Source organism: Thermobia domestica, chromosome 5, assembly GCF_964235325.1.
Source record: "Thermobia domestica chromosome 5, izTheDome1.hap1.1, whole genome shotgun sequence".
Taxonomy (NCBI): Eukaryota; Metazoa; Arthropoda; class Insecta; order Zygentoma; family Lepismatidae; genus Thermobia; species Thermobia domestica.
In genome coordinates, this window is record NC_137458.1 from 36,046,468 (window position 1) to 36,068,515 (window position 22,048).

A 22,048-nucleotide genomic window follows, 5' to 3' on the forward strand; every position below is an offset into this window, starting at 1 on the left:
GAAATAGGCCCCCAGAGTTGTTTTAAGTGCTTTCTATTTGTGTCTTCAAATGATATACACACTCAGACCCATATTCACGAACGGGCACCTGAGGTCCGGACCCAAGATGACAAATTTCTAGGGGTGACATTAAAAAAAAAAAAAAAAAAAAAAAAAAAAAAAAAAAAAAAAGGAGATTGAAGTATGGTGTGTGGAGAAAGAAGCTGCTCACGAGAAAGAAATAAAGGGAATTATACTGAAAACAATATTTATACAAAAGTGGAGCCAGTTTTCCTCGTCACAATGCTACTGGCAGAAAAGGAGCTGCGACAATTGCTTATTGGCGTCTAACGTAATCTACGCATTTGCTACTGTATGCCCCACCAGGCGTGCAATTAGGAGAGCCTGGGCCCCTAAATGTTTTGGCCTCCTAATTATTAAGAGTAGTTATTGATAAAAGAGATCCAGAATTGTGACGATTGGACCCCCTAGCATATTTGTGCCTCTCTCCTAAACTTTAATGGCTGGTTGCGGGCCCTAATGAGCAGACTCAGCCTGTTAATCTTCTATTTGTGTTGTGTAATCGTATGGGATGGTTGAAAATTATGCCGTGCTAAATATAAAGCTTCTGCAAGTTGTTTAATGAACATGGCTTTACACTCCTTTCTTGTGATAAATTATTGGCTCACCTCTCCCTGGCTATGCCCTTGCGTTCTGTACTAGATATATGCTTTTGATTACAACATTGATCGTTGGTGGTCAAGCAAAATTGGTGGTATATTTTTTTTGCGTTGTGATTTGAAATAAATATTTGTTTTATTTTTTTACTGTAGTATGAAAAAAATTACATTTATAACTAAGAGACAAAGCTGTGGAAAGTGTTCGGCTGCTACAAGGTATAGTACCTTACTAACTTTTAGCAAATGATGACTACGATAACAGTACCAGACACAAATTTAATTTATTTTTTGTTAACAACTACCATATCTCGGTTGACTTAAGAGCAGCGCTGCTCTCTGAAAGGGATATTACCTACCCCAAAGCTTTCCATAAAAACGGCATCTAGCAATCAGTCGCAAATATTTCAGTCTTCATGGTATGATGATAGGTTTTCTTGGCTTTCTGGGTGTTCTGTAGGGAAAAAAATGTTCTGTTTCGTCTGCATTATGTTTGGGGCAAAGGAGTCGGAGTGGTGTTCAAACGGTATTTCTGACTTGGGTAATTTCATGAAGAAAGCTCTAAAACACAGTCATCGAAACAACATTTGCTGCATAGTGAATCTTTTCACTTGTTAAGGAAAATACACATTGAACATGCATTGCATTGTATTGTATTATATCAGACAAGTGACTAACTTTGGCATCCCCATTTCAGAATACCACGCTACGCTACTGTTTACTGGCAACTTATATTCGTTCGTTTAGCCAGGATTTCGTAATGGCGGGAGGGGGGGCGGAGGCTTGACATAAAATGCTGTGGTTACACACCAGAGGATCGATCAATCTAAACTATTTTACTGCCAACGTACCTATATTGTTTTTTAGGACAATGAAATGAGGTTATGTTAGAAAGTATTTTAATCAGAAAAAACTATGATGAAATCTTGAGTAAAAGAATATTAAAAAAGTATTGAAAAAGATATAGTTTTCCGAGGTCATTTGAACTCGGTTCTACTTGTCTTCTTCTTTTTCTTATCTTCGTTTAATGTCGTCAAGGATAGCAATAAGATCTCTTTCGGGAGTAAAGGCATCCTATAAAATGGATTAGTGTTGCCGCGAAATTCAAAATGACTCATATTATTGGTGATTCTCGGCATTTCTTAAGTTCTATCTGAGAGTCTATCTTATTGAATCGGTTTATCGATCGTCATTTGTAGTCCATAGTATTAACATGGAGATAGATGGAATTCGGAATGTTTCGTTACGCTTGCTGTAGCTTTATACTTTTGACGCTGATTCATCTTTTTCTCGTTTCGTTTGTTTCATGTTTCCTTAATATTTTCATATCTGGATCCGAAGGGGGGGGGGGGGGTCCGGACCCCGGACCCACCCCTTGGCTACGTGCCTGCAGGGATTTATCCTCATGTGGAAAATATGTTGCACTTTTACAAAATTACTCGTTACATTCTCGGGAAGCAAGAAGAGATTTTTTCCAAGTTTTTTATTCTTAACTCGCACAATAAGATAGATTCTCCAATATTATTATCCCAAATCCCCTTTCATGTTCCGCTCGCAGCTACTAACATTGCATGAACCATTATAGCATACTAATGCATTATATACGTATTTCGCCTATTAGAAGAATGTGTACTATATACAATAGTGTCGGAAAAAGAAGTCCTACAATAGACATATTTGGTGTACATGTAAAACTATATATATATATATATATATATATATATATATATATATATATATATATATATATATACAGAGTGAATCAAAAGTCTGGACACGGTGGAATAAATCGAGAACTTAACTTCGAATCGAAAAACCAAAAAACACGTTTTTAGTAATATTAAAAAAACTATCTGATGAAACCAAACTCGACCCTCTAGACCCACCCCCTGGGGGCTGGGGTGGGGTCAACTTTGAAATTTCAAATGGAAACCCCAATTTTTGATTGCAGATTTGGATTCTACGGCCCAAACTATGTAAGGTTTCATCAACACTTTTCCGTCGATGCATTATATGGCGCCATAATCGGCGAAAGTAAATTAACTGTTTGGGGTGAAAAAGAAAGACATTTTGCTGTTAGACCGAGAATCGTTACCAACAGATCCGTCACCGTTAACGACCTGCCACTTATAAACGAATCGCTCAGGTGAACGTCGCTTTAACATGTGAATGAACGAACGAGCAATGCCATCCCAATGTTGCAATCCCATGTCACGTGCCACTAAACGTGTTATAATTCACACATCCATACGTTGCATGTGAGAAGAGAAAACAATAATGAAACGAATAACACACACACACTCACACACAGGTATCACTTCTTGTACAAATGCTCCACTATAATGCTCAAATTACAGGTTACGCCTATAACCTTCGTCATGTCTATCCCGAACGAAAGTTCGATCAACGTACTTAAGAGGACTCCATGCCACGAAAATGAAATGAAATTTTTGAGTTTTAGGTCCCACGATTTTGCCGGTTAGGCTAAAGGAGACGGTGATTATGAGAGAGATGAATGAAATGGTGGAATAAAGAAAGTGGGAGGAAACGGGAGATCCCCGAGAAAACCCACGCACACGTCGTTTGTCTACCACAAAGTTCATTTGGCGGGAGCAGGTTTTGAACCCAGGACCCCAAGCACCAGAGGTGAACGCTGTACCACTGAGCCACCGTGGCCCCATCCATGCCACGAAATTAAGGTGGTACCGTACATATGTATTGAAATGTGCACTCTGTTCACACAATGCTCTTTAGTGGTAACTCCTTTAGTTTTGAAATTATATTGGAACGACAGAATCTAATCTTGTCTAGGGTCCGATGTGATCAATTTATTGATGACACACTAATAATGTCGTATTTACGATTTTGTTTCGGGAGGGGCTTTGCTAACTTTCGGGGGGACTTTGCCTGGAAATGTGAAAATTCTGCAAAATATTTCATTTACTTTACTATACTAAGTAAGATTTCGGGGGGGGGCTTAAGCCCGGAAGCCACCCCCCTAAATACGCCACTGCACATTATAGACATTTAAAAATTAAAGGATGAAAGGATTAAAAATAAAAATAAAACATACTACTACAGACTACTACCCTTCACAAACTACTACTACCATCACTACTACTACTACTACTACTACAACTACTAGCAGATAATAATAATAATAATAATAATAATAATAATAATAATAATAATAATAATAATAATAATAATAATAATAATAATAATAATAATAATGAGAAGAAGAAGTAAAGAAAGAATTCAATAATAATTTCACCCATCTAAAACTATGCGAGACTGCTCGCAGTCTCGTGAGTTGCAGTCCGACTATTCGCACAAATCAGGCGAAATGATGGCGAAAATCATGATGCCGTCGCTTCGGGGGACGACGTCGTGCCACTGCTGGGCCAAGGCAACCGTCTGTCTCATAGCTGCCGTTCCTGAACAGCGGCGGGGCCGTCACGGTGTTCGCTGCCAAGCCGACAAATAGGCAGCCGCCTTTGAACCAACACTAGCACACCCTTTTCGCTGCTGTCACCCAATAATCGACGACGGTAGGACAAACTTCGTCGGCAATTGTTTATAAGGAACGTCTCGGTTCCAAAACCTAATAGAGGTTCGGATCTCACTTTCAACTGTAGGTCCCGTCTCTCTCGTCCCACTGCGGAAAAGGAAGGATAAACACCCTAACAAACCCAATAGTCACACATTTTCTTTTGTTTCTTGATCACATGTATACTTCTTTCATCACGTCTACAGCATTGAAGCTAATTAAAGTTCATATAGGAAGTTCTCCTGATTTCGCCATTACAGCGCCACGTCACACAGCGACAACGATGTTTCGACTAAATCTTATACAGGTTTGTGCGCAGAATCCGACTCTGCAATAAGAAATAAAAGCTTCCATTTCAAATCTTTCAGCTAACCCCACCTATTGGTAGGGTGCGGTATCGTGTTTGGTACCATTGAATAACTTTGTTGATCCGACGCGTATTTCTCAAAATACTGCACCTTGTACAGACGGTCGGGGCTAATATCAAGCTCATAAACGAAGAGGGGAGCATCTAATTTCGCCGATTACAGCATGATATCACACATCGACGAAAAAGTTTTGATTATACCTTACATTATTTGGGATGCAGTCTCCGAATCTTCAATAAAACATTGGAGTTCCCATTTGAAAAATCAATGCCCCCTCACTCCTTTTCAGAAGGTGGGGGCGGAGTGTTTCGTTTGATATCATCGGATAGCTTCTTGAAACATATTAAATACGTTTTTTTGCGCTTTTATGATCAGAAGTGTATTTCTCCAGTTACTCTACCGTGGCCAAACTTTTGGTTCACCTGTTATTTCAAACATAAATTAGCTTGACAGTTACAGGCTATTTTTGATAATTTCACACCATTCGAACATTTGCACGTTATAGGGCCAATTCTACACTATCCTGATATCTTTTAATCGTCAGATAAGATAACACTGGTCGCAGTGGTCATGTGTTATTTTGTGTAAGATGAGATCTACTACCGCGACAAGGTTGGATCATTCCGATAATTTATCTTTATCAGAGAATGGTACAATCGACCCTAACGAATGTCATATTTTAGCGATTAGAAAACAATTATATCAATACATTTTCATCATAGACACAGAAGTCAAAAAACACCATAGTGCAATGAGCAGATACTTCAATAGCTATACTTTTCTTCAATTTTCCTTTTACTTTTAATTGTTTTATATTTTGTCCTCTACTCGCCGCTTTTGAATTTTCTGGTTTGCAACACTGATACTGCCGAAGCCCCAATGAAGAAGGTGTGCCTTTCTCTGTGTCTTTTGTCTGTGTGTAGTGTGCTTCTATCCAGTGACGTGAAGGAACAGAGAAGTGAGCCAGTCACACTGAACGAGAACAGAGGTACCAAGCTCATGAACGAAATGGGAGTATTTAGGGGCCATTTATTTCCCCTGATTACTGCGCCATGTTATGCATCGACGAAAAAGTGTTGATGAAACTTTACATAATTTGGGCCGTAGAATCCAAATCTGCAATCAAAAATTGGGGTTTCCATTAGAAATTTCAAAATTGACCCCACTCCAACCCCCAGGGAGTGGGTCTAGAGGGTCAAGTTTGGTTTCATCAGATAGATTTTTTAATATTACTAAAAACGTGTTTTTTGATTTTTCGATCCGAAGTTAAGTTCTCGATTTATTGCACCGTGTCCAGACTTTTGATTCACTCTGTATATATATATATATATATATATATATATATATATATATATATATATATATATATACGCTGTCAATAGGTATACACCTGTTGTACTCACCTAAAAAAATATTATTTTTTCTTTGGGGGCCGGGGTGGCTTAGTGGTAGAGCGTTCACCTCTGGTGCTTGGGGTCCATGGTTAGATCCCAGCTCGTGCTAAGTGAACTTTGTGGTGGACAAACACCGTGTGCCTGAGTTTCCTCAGGGTTCTCCCATTTCCTCCCACTTTCTTCATTCCACCATTTCACTCATTTTTCATCATCACCGTCTCCTTTAGCCTAACCGGCATAACTGTAGGACGTAAGACTCAGAGATTTCATTCCTTTTTTATTTTTTCTTGATTTTCTCAAAAACTACGCATGAAAATTTACTCTCAACCGTGTCATTTTGTTCAGCTTGATATGATCTATCAGTTCATATAGAGTAACTTGGGTAAAGATGCCCCACTTTTTCATTATTACCCATTTTCCACTCCTGCAATTGAGGTGAGCTTATTGAATTTGTGTTCAATCAGAAGATTGATGTCTTTTTTTTTTTTTTTTTGTAATATCTCAAAAAGCAATCTTATTTCAGTAAATTTAAGAACTTTAAATAAACCATTTACAAAAATCTTTAAGTTGGGCATCTTCGGTATGCATGTGGGGCAAAGATGCCCCAGTTTCACAATTTTTCTAAATATGTTCATAAACATCATAAAAACATGCAATTATGCTTTTGTACCACTAACATTACTAACTTTAATTTCTACTAACTATCTATCTAATTGTAAAGAAAATTTTTGATAAAATGACAAATATTCTCGATGCGTATTTTCTAAATCCGTTTGTAAACAATGGATAAAAATAAAAGAGAAAAAGGAATTGTGAACGTACATATTATTATCACTTGTTCATTGTTTTCAAAGTTGAATTCTTGCGACCACAATTAATGCAGTGAATCTACAGTTTAAATCCAAACCACCGTAATTGTTCAAATTTCCCGAGGCGTTCACACCGGGAATCGAACCCGGGACTTCGTGCACCAAAAGGACACGTACTAGTCACTAGACCAGATGTAAAGATGGCTTTCTTTTAATATGTAAAAAACTGCTCTTTGAAAAAGTAATGTCTCCCCATATAACAACTTGCTGGCTACAACACTGATACGCCTATGATGATATCTGATGGATCAGTGGAAATGCTCTTTATTTTGCAATGAAGGGATATTTGATTCACCCAGAGATTTACCTTTATTTACCTTTTCAAAATAATTCAACCAGATAAAGGAAGTTGCGACAAATCAAGTGTGTCGCAGGACTCCTCTCCCAAGGATTTTTTTTAGTATTTTGAACAACCCTCATACATATTCAGCTTGCACAAATGGCTTGAAACTCAACCCATGCACAATCTTTTGACTCAGCTTGCCAGCCAACTAGTGTCATATACATATATGTAAAGTCCATTCGGTCCAATGTTGATCACATAAGAAGTAAAAAGAAAAAAATAAGTTTATAAATAGAATATTACATAATTGAAAGCAGCAACCCAGCCAGAAGACTAATGCCTTGCTCCAAACGGGAATTTACCGTTTGCTTCTGAGTGAATAATTAATTACAGGTTATTAAAGAACAATGTGTTTTATATTCAAACCAAACAACGAACGTACAAATCTTTGCAACACGTCATAAACTGATTGTCACGATCAGAAATCTTAAACCTTTAGTATTATAAAGTGGGGCATCTTTGTCTCGATTTCACTGGGGCAACTTTCCCAATTTTGAAGCAAAGATGCTCCAGTAGATCACGTGATATACTCATTTGCGCAGAAACACAACAAAGCACATTAGCGCTTGCAAAAGACTGAAGTTCTTAAGCAATTGTGTTTTATTCATGTACTTCTATTTAACTACTGTCAAGAGCATTACTACGTTTCACTCTCTAAAATTATAGACACTGAAATAAGAGTAACTTAGTTTTGTGAACAGGCCTGAACATTAGCAGCTTCTTTTTCCAATGCAACTTCAACATATCTTTACTCAAGACTGCGTACCGTTTCACGCGCATGGTAAGTCTTGTTAGCACGAGTCACAGACCTTGAGCAATTCGAGCAAAGGCGTCTTCACTCAGTGGGTCATCTTTACCCAATATACTATATATGTATTGTATTTGGCCAATACTATATTGAAAGAAAAATTAACACTTAAAAAGTTAATCATAATTTTGGGCTTATCTCATTAATCATACGGTATAATGTCATCATCCTCGTTAAAAGAAAATAATCTATACAATTTTTATTATTATTAACTATTCTTGCTATTGGTAGCTCTTTAGATTTCCCCTTGCGAGAAAATTATTAATTTTGCTCTCATAAAACTTACTTAAAAGCCACTGCTGAAGCTTACATTAAGTTAAATGCGCTTGATCAAGTCTTTCAGCTGGGCTGCGGTGGCTCAGTAGTAGAACACTCATCTCTGCTCGTGAAGTTCCTGGTTCTATGCCAGGTCCCGCCAGTGGTTCTTTCAGAAATAATATTCCGGAGGGCACTGCTAATACTATTCTATTTATTATTATATTATAAATGTATTATTTTGGTCTGCTCCGGAAAGACACACTCAGAGCTCCGGGGGAGCAGTGCCCCCCCAAAAAAAACAGGTCTGGAAGAAACACTGGGTCCCACTAAGTGGGCTTTATGGTGGACAAACACTTTATGTGTAGGTTTTCTCGAGCTTATCCTGTTTCCTCCCACTTTCTTCATTCCATTATTATCGTACTTCTCTTCCTCAGCCTCCGTACTTAAAGATTGGACGTTAAACTGAAAAGTCTTCCAGATCTAGTAAATAATGATAATAGCCAACAATGTATGAGTATACAGGATAAGGCAAAAGTCCAGCAGCACTCTTTTGTTGCTGAAACGGTTTTGACGGAAGACGACGAAACTTTGGATGTAAGTAATGGAATAGGGACATACCAGATGGTGTCATTTGACATCATGGGGGTCATTTTGAAATCCGCCATTTTGAATTCAAGTCTAATATTTTAAGTGGAAAGGGGACAAACATACGACACATGATTTTAGGTCAGAATTTCACCAGAAATATGAATCTGAAGTTGTTTCTTACATTACTCAAACACAAGGGTGGTACTGGACTTTTGCCTCTCACTGTACATTAATTTTTAAGGAGTTTGTTTTACCAGAACTACTTTATATATATACTCTGTCTGTGTGTCCGTCCATCCGTCCGGAAAATAAAAACATCTGAAGAACTACTTGATGGTTCACCATCATTTTTGGCCAGGATATAAAAAGTCAAAAAGTTAGGAATCAAGATCACGGATGAAGGTAATATTCAAACTGACATAAATCAATAATTTCCAGTTTAATGTTACTCACTATGAAGCCAGCCCAGAAATAGAAAGCGAGAAACGGTTTCATGCAATCGATTAAACGTCCCAAGAATACTTCCAGAACCGGATTAACCCATCTGGAGGCTTGGGATTGGAAAAAATATGTGGCCCCTGCTGACTTCGCCTAATACTTTTCTGTGAAAGTACAGTAGGGAAGTTAAGGGAATTTCTTTCATATTTTTGGTCATATTTTATTTTATGATGATGATTGTATCTTCATGATTTATTTTAGATAGTCAGTTGAGATTTTGATCAGAGTGGAGGCCCCTGTCCACCTGGAGGCCCGGGGCTACAGCTTCCCTTTAATCCGGCCCCGGTGTAATCTACATCCTTAACTGCCATCTAAAACCGAAAGTGATAGAAACCGGGAACAGGTCAAAACTCTCACAGCCAAAACCCCCACACTCAAGAAATGTCAAAACGCCCACACAAACGGTCATAACCCCCACACAAATGGACAAATCTCCCAAATACACGAACGGTCATAACCCCCACAGCCAAAACTCCCACGCTCAAGAAATGTCAAAACGCCCACACAATCGGTCATAACTCCCACACAAACGGACAAATCTCCCAAATGCACAAACGGTCATAACTCCCACAGCCAAAACCCCCACACTGGTAATCGGTCATAACCTCCAACGGTCATAACTCCCACACAAATGAACAAAACTCCCACACATAGCAACGGTCACAATCCCCACACAAATGGAAAAAAACTCCCAAATGCAGAAATTGTCACAACTGCCGCACAAATGGACAAAACTCCACACAATCGGACAAGTCCCCCACACTCTGAAATGATCGTGATTGCACGTCTTGTCCTTGTACTTTTTAACAACATTTTTTATTCCACTTAAACTGATGTTGCAACTATTCTTCTTGCACTGTTTTCTAATGACAGAAACACTAAAGTAGGCGTCATAAAGAGCCGCAAGAAAGACGTGCAATCACGATCATTTCAGGGTGTGGGGGATTAGTTCGATTGTGAGGGGGTTTTGTCCATTTGTGTGGCAATTGTGACAATTTCTGCATGTGGGAGTTTTGACCATTTGTGTAGGAGTTTTGTCCATTTATGTGGGTATTATGACCGTTGCTATGTGTGGCTGTTTTGTCCATTTGTGTGGGAGTTATGACCGATTGTGTGGGAGTTTTGACATTTCTTGAGTGTGGGAGTTTTGGCTGTGGGGGTTTTGACCGTTCGTGCATTTGGGAGATTTGTCCATTTGTGTGGGAATTATGACCGATCGTGTGGGCGTTTTGACATTTTTGACCGTTCGTGCGTTTGGGAGATTTGTCCATTTGTGTGGGAGTTATGACCGATCGTGTGGGAGCTTTGACATTTCTTGAGTGTGAGAGTTTTGGCTGTGGGGGTTTTGACCGTTCGTGCATTTGGGAGATTTGTCCATTTGTGTGGGAATTATGACCGATCGTGTGGGCGTTTTGACATTTTTGACCGTTCGTGCGTTTGGGAGATTTGTCCATTTGTGTGGGAGTTATGACCGATCGTGTGGGAGCTTTGACATTTCTTGAGTGTGGGGATTTTGACTGTGGGGGTTTTGACCTAGACCCTAGAAACCCACCACAACTTTCGGTTGCAATATTCATCAGCATGGAACGAAAAAAAATGAGATAGCAAGAAACGGTATTCTGAAGTCGATTTAGCGTTCTTAGAATATGCATCATTTTCTCTCTTAAGACTTTATTGAAACCATAAGTGTGCAGAAGTCAACCACTTCCGGTTTTTATATTTATCGCTACCGAGTAAAAACAGTACTAGATAGCAAGAAAAGGATTTCTTGAATTAATTAGTCTTTAGAATAGTTCATCTGCACTGTAACCTTTCTAGTAAAATCGGAAGCGGTAGAAATATACCTCTACTTCCTGTTTCAATGTTAATTGAGGAAATATTACATTACATAAACCAAACTTCTTGAAGTGGTGTACGTGTGGCATTGCAACGTGTTTATTATTATTATTATTATTATTATTATTATTATTATTATTATTATTATTATTATTATTATTATTATTATTATTATTATTATTATTATTGATTAGTAAGAGTTGGGTTCCACAGTTCCCAACGTTATTCTTTTCAAAATTCATATTAGTCTTAGAACATCTCTTTCGCATGACACTTTATTTGATGTAAAGTCCAATTAACTTAATAACCTCTACAGCTTGTAAATGGTCCTGTCGTCACAAGACCAGATCGTGTGCAAACAAATGAGGATCCAGTTCCTTATTCTCACTCATCTAATTTTCACCCGCTTCGTGGATTCACCCAGGGAACAACCCATCACCCAATATCAGCTAGTCAAAATCAATACAGTTCTCAACACACAAGAAAACCCACTTAACTGCACTATGTTAGACCTTAAAGACATATCTAATGGAAGGCACTATTTTTAAATTAAAATTATGCCTTAATTAAATATGAAGTTCAAAAGTCAATTCTATTTTACATGACTGAATGAAAAGAAAATTTTAAACAGATAATTTAAAAGCTAATATAGTTTTCAGATAATATAAAAGCTTTCAATTTAACGTCCCATAATTATGCTAAGAAAGATGAATGACGGCGGGAAATTAAAATACCCAGGCCCCATCACAGCGAAATTAAAATTCCGCTAATTTTACAGTAATTATGTGATATCTTCAAATATATAAAATATAATTGAAAAGTGGAACAAGAGCTCGCTAGACAACATAATTTTACATGAGATACCGTTATCACAACTCACTTATCTCACTTATCCCAGACATTTATAAAATCGGCATTTATTTCCGCGTTTATAAATGGCTACAAACAGAAAGCTACTAGGTGACTTGTGATAACGGTACTTCATGCAAAATAATATTATCTAGGGTGGTCTTGTTCCACATTTCGATTATCTTTTATCTATTTGAAGATATCGCATAATTACTGTAAAATTAGCAGTATTTTAATTTCACAGTGATTCTTCTTCTTAAGGCAAGTGAATGACGATGGAAGAATTGCTGAAACTAGAGATATGGGATGAAACGGGAGTACCCCGAAGAAACCCACGGACACAATGCTTTCAACCATAAAATTTACTTGAGCGGAGATAGAACGAGGAACCCCATGCACTAGAGGTAAGCATTCTCTATGATCAGTCATATAGCCGGGATTTTCCCAAGTTACAACTGGAGCATACTGAAATGATAACTTACATCAAAATATAGAACTTCCTTAGTTATGAATTTATTAATGAAGGAATGAAGGAATTTGTTAATAAATAAATAAATATAAAAATCTCACACACAGTATAAGGAAAAATATTGTGTATTAAATAATGTAAATTTATTGCATTTTATTTTAGAATGAACAAATTATATCTGGAGCAAATTAAATCTTACAGAATTGTCCGTGAAAGCTAGTTTGATTAAATGAAAGAAGACACCTAGATTATAAAATGTACACGCCTACATTAGGTTAAAAGCATGCAATGCACGCTTACGAACATTAATTCTGCTACTCTCTTTTGAAAGATTACATACTTGAAATGCAGCCCTTTGAAATTAAAATCCTAAAGCCTTAATGAAGGCAAAGAATGTAATTAATTCGACGCGTGAAGCAACATTTTAAACAAATAAAATCATCATAATGAAAACACGAAGCGAAGTCAGTTTATCATCAAATGAGCTCCATAGGTCGATAATCCTAAGGGAACAGAACAGGCAGTCTATTATAGGGTTTACGGCGCTCAGATATTAACGGATTTCTCGTTTCTTAATAGAAAAACCAAAACAAAAAGCAGCCGAGAGCTTATGCGCAGTTGTTTGCCTTTCATTAAAAACTTACCAACGGATTATCAACGACATTGATCAATAAATAAAACCGACATGCACTCTATCAAACATTTAGCAACAGTTGCGGTGATTCAACCGTATATAGGTAACGTTGTGAAGTATCGCTATGCGAGCTTGTTGGTGAACCGTTATGCATACAAAATACAAAAGGGTATCAAATGGATTTCAAGCACTGATTTGATTCTGTTTTCTCTTGTCAAGTGTAGAAAGGACAATGATAAATATAAGGGCAATAAATAAACATAGAAATAACCAAGAAAAACATATTACTGGCGGAAAATGTATTTTACTGTTCCGTGGAAAACCTATCCTCGTCACTAATATTGCACAGATTAAAAGTTGATATTTTATAGGATGTTCCGGGAGAAAATCGACAACTTTGCACACGTGTTCCTCTTGTAGTGTGATCAGAAAAACTTTTTTTTTTTTTTTTTTAAAAAAAAGGAAGACATTGACTTACGGAGCTACAGTAAGTGGAGTGGTGGGTCTTGTGAGAAGTCACAATCGGTAAAAATTAAAATTTTATCTCTACAAGCTAAAAGCTTAAGAATAACTTACCTAGTACACTAATTGTTATATATGTTACCGTCAGAACCCGAAATTAGGTAAAACTAGAATTTCCTAGTTAAAACTAGTTTTCTCAAAGCCGCTTCGAAAGAACTAGTATTAACTAGTCAATACTAGAATTTACGATGTTAGTTAGGTAGTTCTAGTTTTTACTATTTTTCCTTCTAGTTAAAACGTGTTATTACTAGTCAAAACTAGTATTAACTGAAATGTGTTACCGTCAAAACCCGAAATCTGTTGAAACCAGAATACCCTAGTTAAAACTAGTTTCGTCAGCCTTTCGTATTAACTCAGTATTAACTAGTGAATTGTAAAATTGACAACGCTTATTAAGAATGCGTAGTTTACTATTTATTTTCATTAAAATACAATATTACTAGTGAAACCTGAAGAAATGTATTTATTTTAAGACACTTAGAAATAACTTTTCTTTTGCACAAACATCATAAATGTTTCTATATATTTCTAAAAAGTATTATGGCACTCACAATATCATAGAAATCCTTTGTTTTTGCAGTACCTTGCGAAATATAAGCCCTCTTGCATGCATAACATGTGAATCCTTGTCGTTCAAATACAATTCTATAGAAACACTTATTTATTAAGAAATACACAGAAAAGACTTCCGTTTTGCAGAAATATCTGAAATGCTTTTGTATGTTAGCACAAGGTAAAATACACACTACTATTGCACTACTACTTATTCAATTCGGTGGTGCCAAAGCAAATCTACTGACGTAATATTGTATATTTATTATGAAATACAAAGAAAAACGTTTTTATTGCTAAAACATCTGAAATGTTTCTATTTGTTACCACAAGGTAAACTATCATGGCATTTTGAGTTGCAGAGAAAACCTTTTTTCTTGCACAAGCATCTTTTCGAAATACATGCTTTCTTGCACACACAACGTGTGAACCCTTGTGGGGTTAATGCTGCTTCCCTGGCTGCAGTTCTCAACGAAATTTCAGTATCTGGTACTTCGACTGGTGTCAGGAACTGCTCGTGGCAAATGTCGAATTCAGACCTACAACAGACACATTTTGTTTAATCACATGGTGTGGGAATCCTGAATCACTTATATTAAAAAATAATAATGACTTTTCAAAACAAAATAATAATGTATTTTAACGCACAATTTCCACATCGTCATAATTAGTATTTCAGAGAAACACCGGTAGTTAATCTGCGTATTTCCTACAAAAACGCCTATGCACTAAAGCACATTTCACGAGTACCGGTTTCACAAGCTAAACAACAGTCTTTTACCGGGATCAAGTTCGTGACATGTTATCAATCTACTGGTGAGTACACAGCAGACAACAACAGATGGATTACACATTATTAAATCGGTTCCGGAAAAACATAATGGACATTATAACAGAAAATTATTTTGACATAAAATGATGTGAAGAATCCATCATTATTTCGGTTAATAATAATATTACAGATACGTATAAAACACTTGACCAAACTCCTCCCCATTAATTTTTCCGTTTTTTGAAGATTGTGAGAAGTTGTAGGTCACTATCACCATTTTGGAAAGCAAGCAAGACAGAATTTAAGTAATTCTATGATCTAAAAGGATCAGCGCTGTAAACAATTTACTTTCTGTATAGAAATTTGAATAGCTGTGAATAATGATGTCACACGCTGACTACTCAAAAATCTAAACAAAAAAATAAGTTGTTTACAGGAATAATCCTTTCAGATCACAGACTTATTAATTTCTATCTTGCTTGCTATCCAAAATTGTGATAGTGACCTACAACTTCCCACAATCTTAAGAAAAAGAAAGAAAAGAAAGTGGTGGGGAGCTTAGTCAACAGCGTTAACATATACAATATAGCTCTTAATTACCGAGCGGCCATAGATCAGTTGGTAAAGTGCTGGCTTCGCATTCGGAAGGTCGCAAGTTCGCGTCCAGCGGCCCACCATCCTGACTGAGGATTTCCAGCTTTTATCCCTCTCATACCAATCAAAGAATGTGATAGTGCCTATAAAACTAGGCCTTAACCAACTTCCTTCCCATATGCTATCTCGTACCAGAGATGCTTAAAGGCCTTAAATGAAAATGCTTAAGGCCTTCTGCGGGCGTGGTCGCGGGCTCTAAATCCCGCTGGGAGCCCTCCGCCTCGGATACAAACCCGAGCAATGGTTCGGATCATACTTTAACCTGTAGGTCCCGTCGTTAAAAGCTCCTTAGCTTGTTTAGGACGTTAATACAAATTCTATCAATAAGGAGCACATAAAAGACAGAAAACTTACCTGCAATATAATTTATCCAGCTTTCCATCCTTGGTTCCAATCTTGTGCAGATCTTCATTTTTTTCTAGAACAACTCCAATGACATTCCGAAAATCCGCCTTTGCTCTGTCCACATCCGGGATTGGTATTATGACATTATCTCCCACTTCAACAGGTGGATGGGTGGCATCAGAGATACGTTTCATTTTCTTGGCCTGCTTTGACAAATTTTCACGTGCTTCTTTCCTGGATGATGTGATATCAACCGCACTAGGACCAGCCTCATTTTCTCCTTCATCAAATGTTTCATGTTCACTAAGGCGCTCATTCATGTCCTCAATAATACTCACGAGGTCGTCCTCATCGTTTATGTTTTGGAGAACATCTGATGACAGTGCTGAAGTCGTAAGTCCTACTCTTGGCTCAATGCCGAACATCGCACGGTATGGAGACTGTTTTATTCCGGAATGATAAGCTCGATTTTTCATAAACTGAACAAAGCGGAGACCATTTGACCAGTTTGTTGTTTTATTATCATGCATCCACGAGGCAAGCATATTTTCTATATCTTGATTTGCCCGTTCTACTGACCCTTGGCTTTGGCTGTGCCTGGGCTTTCCGTTGACTAACTTTAACTCAGGCCAGAGTGTCGTTAGTTCCTTGATGACAGAATTAACAAACTCTCTGCCATTATCAGAATGTAAAATGCAGGGGGCACCAAATGTCAAAAATATGTCTGTCAGTTGGTAGGCTACTTCTTCAGCTCTTTTGGTTTGCAGCGCTCGCAGTAAGACAAACTTCGTCAGATGATCCTGGTATACCATGATAAACTTGAACTTACGATCAGGGTGTGCTTGCATGTCTATCAGGTCCACTTGACATCGGCTGTTCATTTCTGTGTGAAGTATTGGCTTAGAAACAAAGCCCTTCTTTTTCATACTTTTCTTCCGTTGACATGTTTCACACATTGACAGAAAAATATTTATCATTTGAGTCGTAACGTTGGCATATTTCCTAGAAGTTTCAGCTTTCATTCTATCTCGACCTCCGTGTCCCACAGCAACATGTGATGCTTCAATAACATCAAAGATCTCCTCGGCAGGTAAGTAGTACTTCACAGGCTCACTATTCGACACCAGTTTTTTTGTTTCACCAATTTCCAAAACATTAAACCGTTTCAAACGTCTGTACTGTAAAGGTGTTTTCTTTGCAGCAGATTTTGCCTCTTCAACTTCAGTTAAAAGTTTACTGTAAACGTCCTTGGTCATTGCATTATAGTGACTGTCTTTTTCATTTTCCAAACGAATAATTTCTTTGAAGAATCTTTCCTTCAAAATTGTTTCTTTATCGGACTGACTCATTACAATGAATAATCACCTCACACTTCCCGAAACACTAACACACGCGTAGCCACGACAAGAGAGACGCACCTGCACACTTTACAAAGGCTCCGAACAGACTTAGAGAAAACAAAACAATACTTTCCCAGTAGGAGCAAGTCCGAACTTGCAGAAACACTGTTAACTGATCCATTTTGGTCAGAACTAGTTTTAACTAGTAAAAACTGTATATGATTCACATTATATAGCCTTTTTCGTTAATTCCAGAATTACCTAACTAACATAGTAAATTCTAGTATTGACTAGTTAATACTAGTTCTTTCGAAACGGCTTTGAGAAAACTAGTTTTAACTAGGAAATTCTAGTTTTACCTAATTTCGGGTTCTGACGGTAACATATACAAGAATTAATTTATTAAGTAATTTTTCTTCCCTCGGGAATTGATTGATTGATTTTAACATCCCTTTCAGCAGCGAGGCCATATGAGACAGGACCTACTGATTAACGTGGAATCCGGACCACATGAGCTCCCGCCGGGAATCGAACCCGGGTCTCCCATTCCCGCAGGAATATAGTACTATCTGGAAAATCCATATATCAATCAATAATAGAATCGGAGTATGCCCAACTGGCACCCGGGGCGAGTGACAATCATTAACGCCAGCTTGTAAAAAAAAAAAAAAAATCTGAGCGCAGACTGTTAGGCCTGCTGTACACTATAGGGTAGATGCTAGGAAATTTCTTACAATTTTTCTTAGAGTCAAAATTTCAACGTGTATGGCATCAGATCGCATGTAGTGCAAAGACATGACCTTTACAGCAAGTAGCAAATTATACAATAAATATACAATATACAGTATATTTATACAATAAATATATACACAATAAATACAAATTATACAATAAATATATATACAACATATATATATATATATATATATATATATATATATATATATATATATATATATATATATATATATATATATATATATATATATATATAAACTTGTCCATTAATTGCTATCTATCTGCATCTGCTAAATGTGCACAGCACAACAGAACAACGCAAGCAACACTAACATCCAAGATTCAATTAACAAATCAATGAATGGAGGCGTGGAGTTGGGGATGGGACAGGAATTTCTGATTGTTTGGGGCCGCTACGGGTGACTCACTGTACAAAACGGACAACTTATCACTCTCTGTCTGTTGTCTATGCATGACCTTGATTATTGTGAATGTGAAGAGTCTTTCTTTCAGCAAGTACAGCCAAGCGCACAAATAAGTTCAAACACAAGCACTATTAATGCATCACCAACCACCATCTAAATGCTCCATCGATTACCGGCTAATTAATGATTTGCATCAGTTACCCCCACCCTCGTTTTACAGAAGGCACGGTTAGTCCCCTCTTACATCATCAGTAATAATTTCGATATTGATATTATGAAATTTGAAAATATCGATCAATCGATTGAAATATTGCAAAGACTTAGCTGTGTAGAGATAAGGCTCTACACTCGCTCATTCCTCGGCACCCACAGGAGATCATGTAGTCAGCACTGAACTTCAGGAGGGATATAATAGGTATAACCTACATTACATTAATAACCGGACATCCCCCAAAAGACAACTAGATTTGTTTAGATTACACAAGTTAATCAGGTATAGTGATAGAAGGAAAGTAAGTGCTTGAGGAAAGCTTGTAGTCGAAATCAGTCGGATGGCGAGAGTTAAATGAAGATGAAGTGGGCATGATCATTGGAGTCCACTGATTCGGTCATTATGTGTTCGATTTGCTCCAAATTCCAGAACTTACGTGGACAATCTAGAGGCAAAATGGGAATGATATGAAGTGATAGTGCGCAATCCCGATCAGGGAATCCACAAAACTTGTGTCATAGAAGCCGGTTATTACTTCGACGCGCAATGAAAGTACACGGCAAAATTCGTTGGACCCTGCAATCGTTGGAGAGTTTTGGTTGGCATGTGAAAGTGATGCCAGTACATGTATTATTCTTCATGAAGTATTAGAACTAGGATTCAATAGGCGAATTGTTGCTCATAAGCTAAGGATCATACAAGCGAATGAGCAATGCCGATTACAGTGGTGCAAAATATGGCTCGAATGGATATTACGGCAGTGGAAGACCATTGTATGGTGTGACAAATCACGCTACATGTTGTGGACACGTCGCAAGCCAGAGCTCCTTCGTGGCTAAGCGGTTAGAGTACGCGCCTTTGGCGCGGAAGACCCGGTTCGATTCCAGGCGGAGCTCAAGTGTTTCGGAGTCCACGTTAATCAGTAGGTCTACGTCTCATATAGCCTCGCTGCTGAAAGGGACGTTAAACTCAAAATAAACTCAACGTCGCAACCCAGGTGAGTACTACTTACTCAATTGCATTGTTCGTTAAAATTTGGCTATGGAGAAATTATGGTGTGGGCCTGTTTCTCATGGAATCCCTCATCTTGGTACTTGGAACAATAATTGCAGATGCCTATCAATCAATCCTAGACAAATGTGCTCTATCTATCCTTTGGGAAGTATTCGGTAGTGAGACGTTCGTGTTTCAACTTTTTAATACGTATCATCTTGCTTTCCTTACATTTCATACTAGGATTAGGAATTGAATTTCGATGCTTTCGGCATTTATGGCCGTGTTAGCCAGTCAGGTATGAGGAATAACGTCCCTGGACGATCACACTGCTCGAAAAATTGGAAAGACAGAAAGGAGTGAAAAAGGGGGCAAGCGGCGTGGGACTATTGTGTTTGGTATCATCCCGGTATTTCCCTGGCGTGAATGAGAAAAACCCAGGAAACCTCACTTAAGATGACTGGCCTAAAAAAAACTTTTATAATTTTTCGACTGTTTCCACGAAGAAACGAACCCAAGACCATTCGCACCAAAGCTAAGAGTGTTAGCGATTACGCTACGCGGGCACATGAACATTTCATAGGTCGTGCAGTATATGAACACTACAGATATCCCCTACAGTCTTCAGTACGTATCTTTCTACAGATAACTATCTACGTTCGCTACATATGGTGCTTTCTACGATTGGACGCTTGGTCCGATACCAGATTGCATGGTATTTTCTATGTCCTTGTAGAATGATATTCTAGTAGCATTGAATTGAAGCACCATCTTCAACTGAATATTTTAGTACAATGTGGATGAGGTTTGTTTGTATACTGTCTGCTCATTACATTATATCTCTATATATTATATCTTGACTGCTTATGATGTTTTGGATATATTCATTGAAAAAAAATTTTTCCGATTAAATCAAATTAGTTTGTGGATTGGTGATATTTTGAAATATTTTTCTTAAGTGAGTTGAATTAGTTATAGCTTAATTATTCAACTTGGGTTCAACTTACAGTGTATATACTGTATACATACCGTATGTATAGCATGTTAGATGTGTACTATCATGTGGTATGTTTAGTGCCTCCAGACGTCCCGGTTTAGTTGGAACAGTCCGGGACTTACATCATCTGTCTCCCCAGGCAGCTGCGGATCCAGGATATGATCAAGGGGGGCTAAACCATAGTTTGCCGCTTTATCCAGTGTACAGAAAGTACGATTGAGGCCCATTTTATCTAGTGTATACCTAAGCGTCAAGAAGGGGTTATAGCCCCTATAGCCCTCCCCTTGGATCCGCTTCTTCCCAGAAACTGGTCGAACACCAAATGTTCCAGTTTCCCTTCAAAACACAAGTTATTATCGTTCGTAAGATTTTTTTTTAAATCTCTATTTTATTACTCAACTTGTAAAAATTATCTATTCTCTGTCAGTAACTTTTGGTGAGTGTTGGCTGCAACTCGGTTAGGAAGCAAACATTGTGCAATATTCTTGTCGAATTAGATACCCAGAAAGATAGATTAATAAAGATTTGTTGAAATGAAACTCAAAATAAAGTCCTCATAGTGAAGCACTTGGCCAAAGCTTTCACGTCGAGAATGACCTGAAACAAGGAGAGGCGTTGTCGCCATTATTATTCAATTTTGTTTTGGAATACGTTATAACACTATAAAGAAAATTAAAGATTTGAACCAGAGCCTAGAGATGAATAATATTCACCAGATTGTGGCTTATGATGATGATGTTAATTTGATATGAGATGACATGAAGATAATAGAAAGAAATCCAGAGGTTTTATTAACCTCCTGCAGGAACATGGATTTAGAAGTAGATATAGAACAAACTACAAGTACATGGAAATTCTCCACAACCGTGATGCTGCAAATGTCAGGTAATACTTTTGACAATATGGACATTTTCAAATATCTAAGATCATCACTAACAGACCAAAACTATATTCACGAAGAAATTAAATGTCGACTAAAAGCAGGAAATTCGTATTATTATTCAGTTCAAACTTTTTCCTTCGCGAATTCTGTCCAAAAGTTTGAAGCTTAAAATATGTAAAACGATAGTTATGCTTGTTGTTCTATATGGTTGCGACACATTGTTGCTTACTCTGAGAGAAGAACACAGACTAAAAATATTTGAAACTAAAATCGTGAGGCGAATATTCGGATCAAGTGAAACAGGAATGGAAAATTATGGAAATTTCATAATGAGGAAGTGCTTTTTTTTTTAACCGTTTACCTAACACTAGAATTATTAAATTTAGGAGGCTCAGGTGGAAAGGTCTGAGAAGAATGGAAGAAAGTAGAAACATTTTCACAGTTTCAACTGTTATACCATTAAGAAGACCTAGGCATAAGGACAATTCTCGTATTA

General features: G+C 37.5%; 1 protein-coding gene across 2 annotated transcripts in view; it reads right to left on the reverse strand.

Annotated features, from left to right (window-relative positions):
• Positions 1-13,729: 13,729 nt before the first annotated feature.
• The window catches only part of LOC145685857 (KRAB domain-containing protein 2-like), a 110,668-nt gene continuing 102,349 nt past the window's right edge, over positions 13,730-22,048 (reverse strand). The window contains exons 1-2 of one of the 2 annotated variants that reach the window (XM_081758495.1): positions 15,975-17,663; positions 13,730-14,733 (exon numbers count right to left, since the gene is read on the reverse strand). In XM_081758495.1, the coding sequence (XP_081614621.1) occupies positions 14,511-14,733; positions 15,975-17,314 (1,563 nt within the window). In that variant the 5' untranslated portion in view covers positions 17,315-17,663 and the 3' untranslated portion in view covers positions 13,730-14,510. Of the gene's footprint in view, positions 14,734-15,974; positions 17,664-22,048 lie in introns of those variants that run through there. The other variant, XR_014131495.1, reaches the window with a different exon arrangement.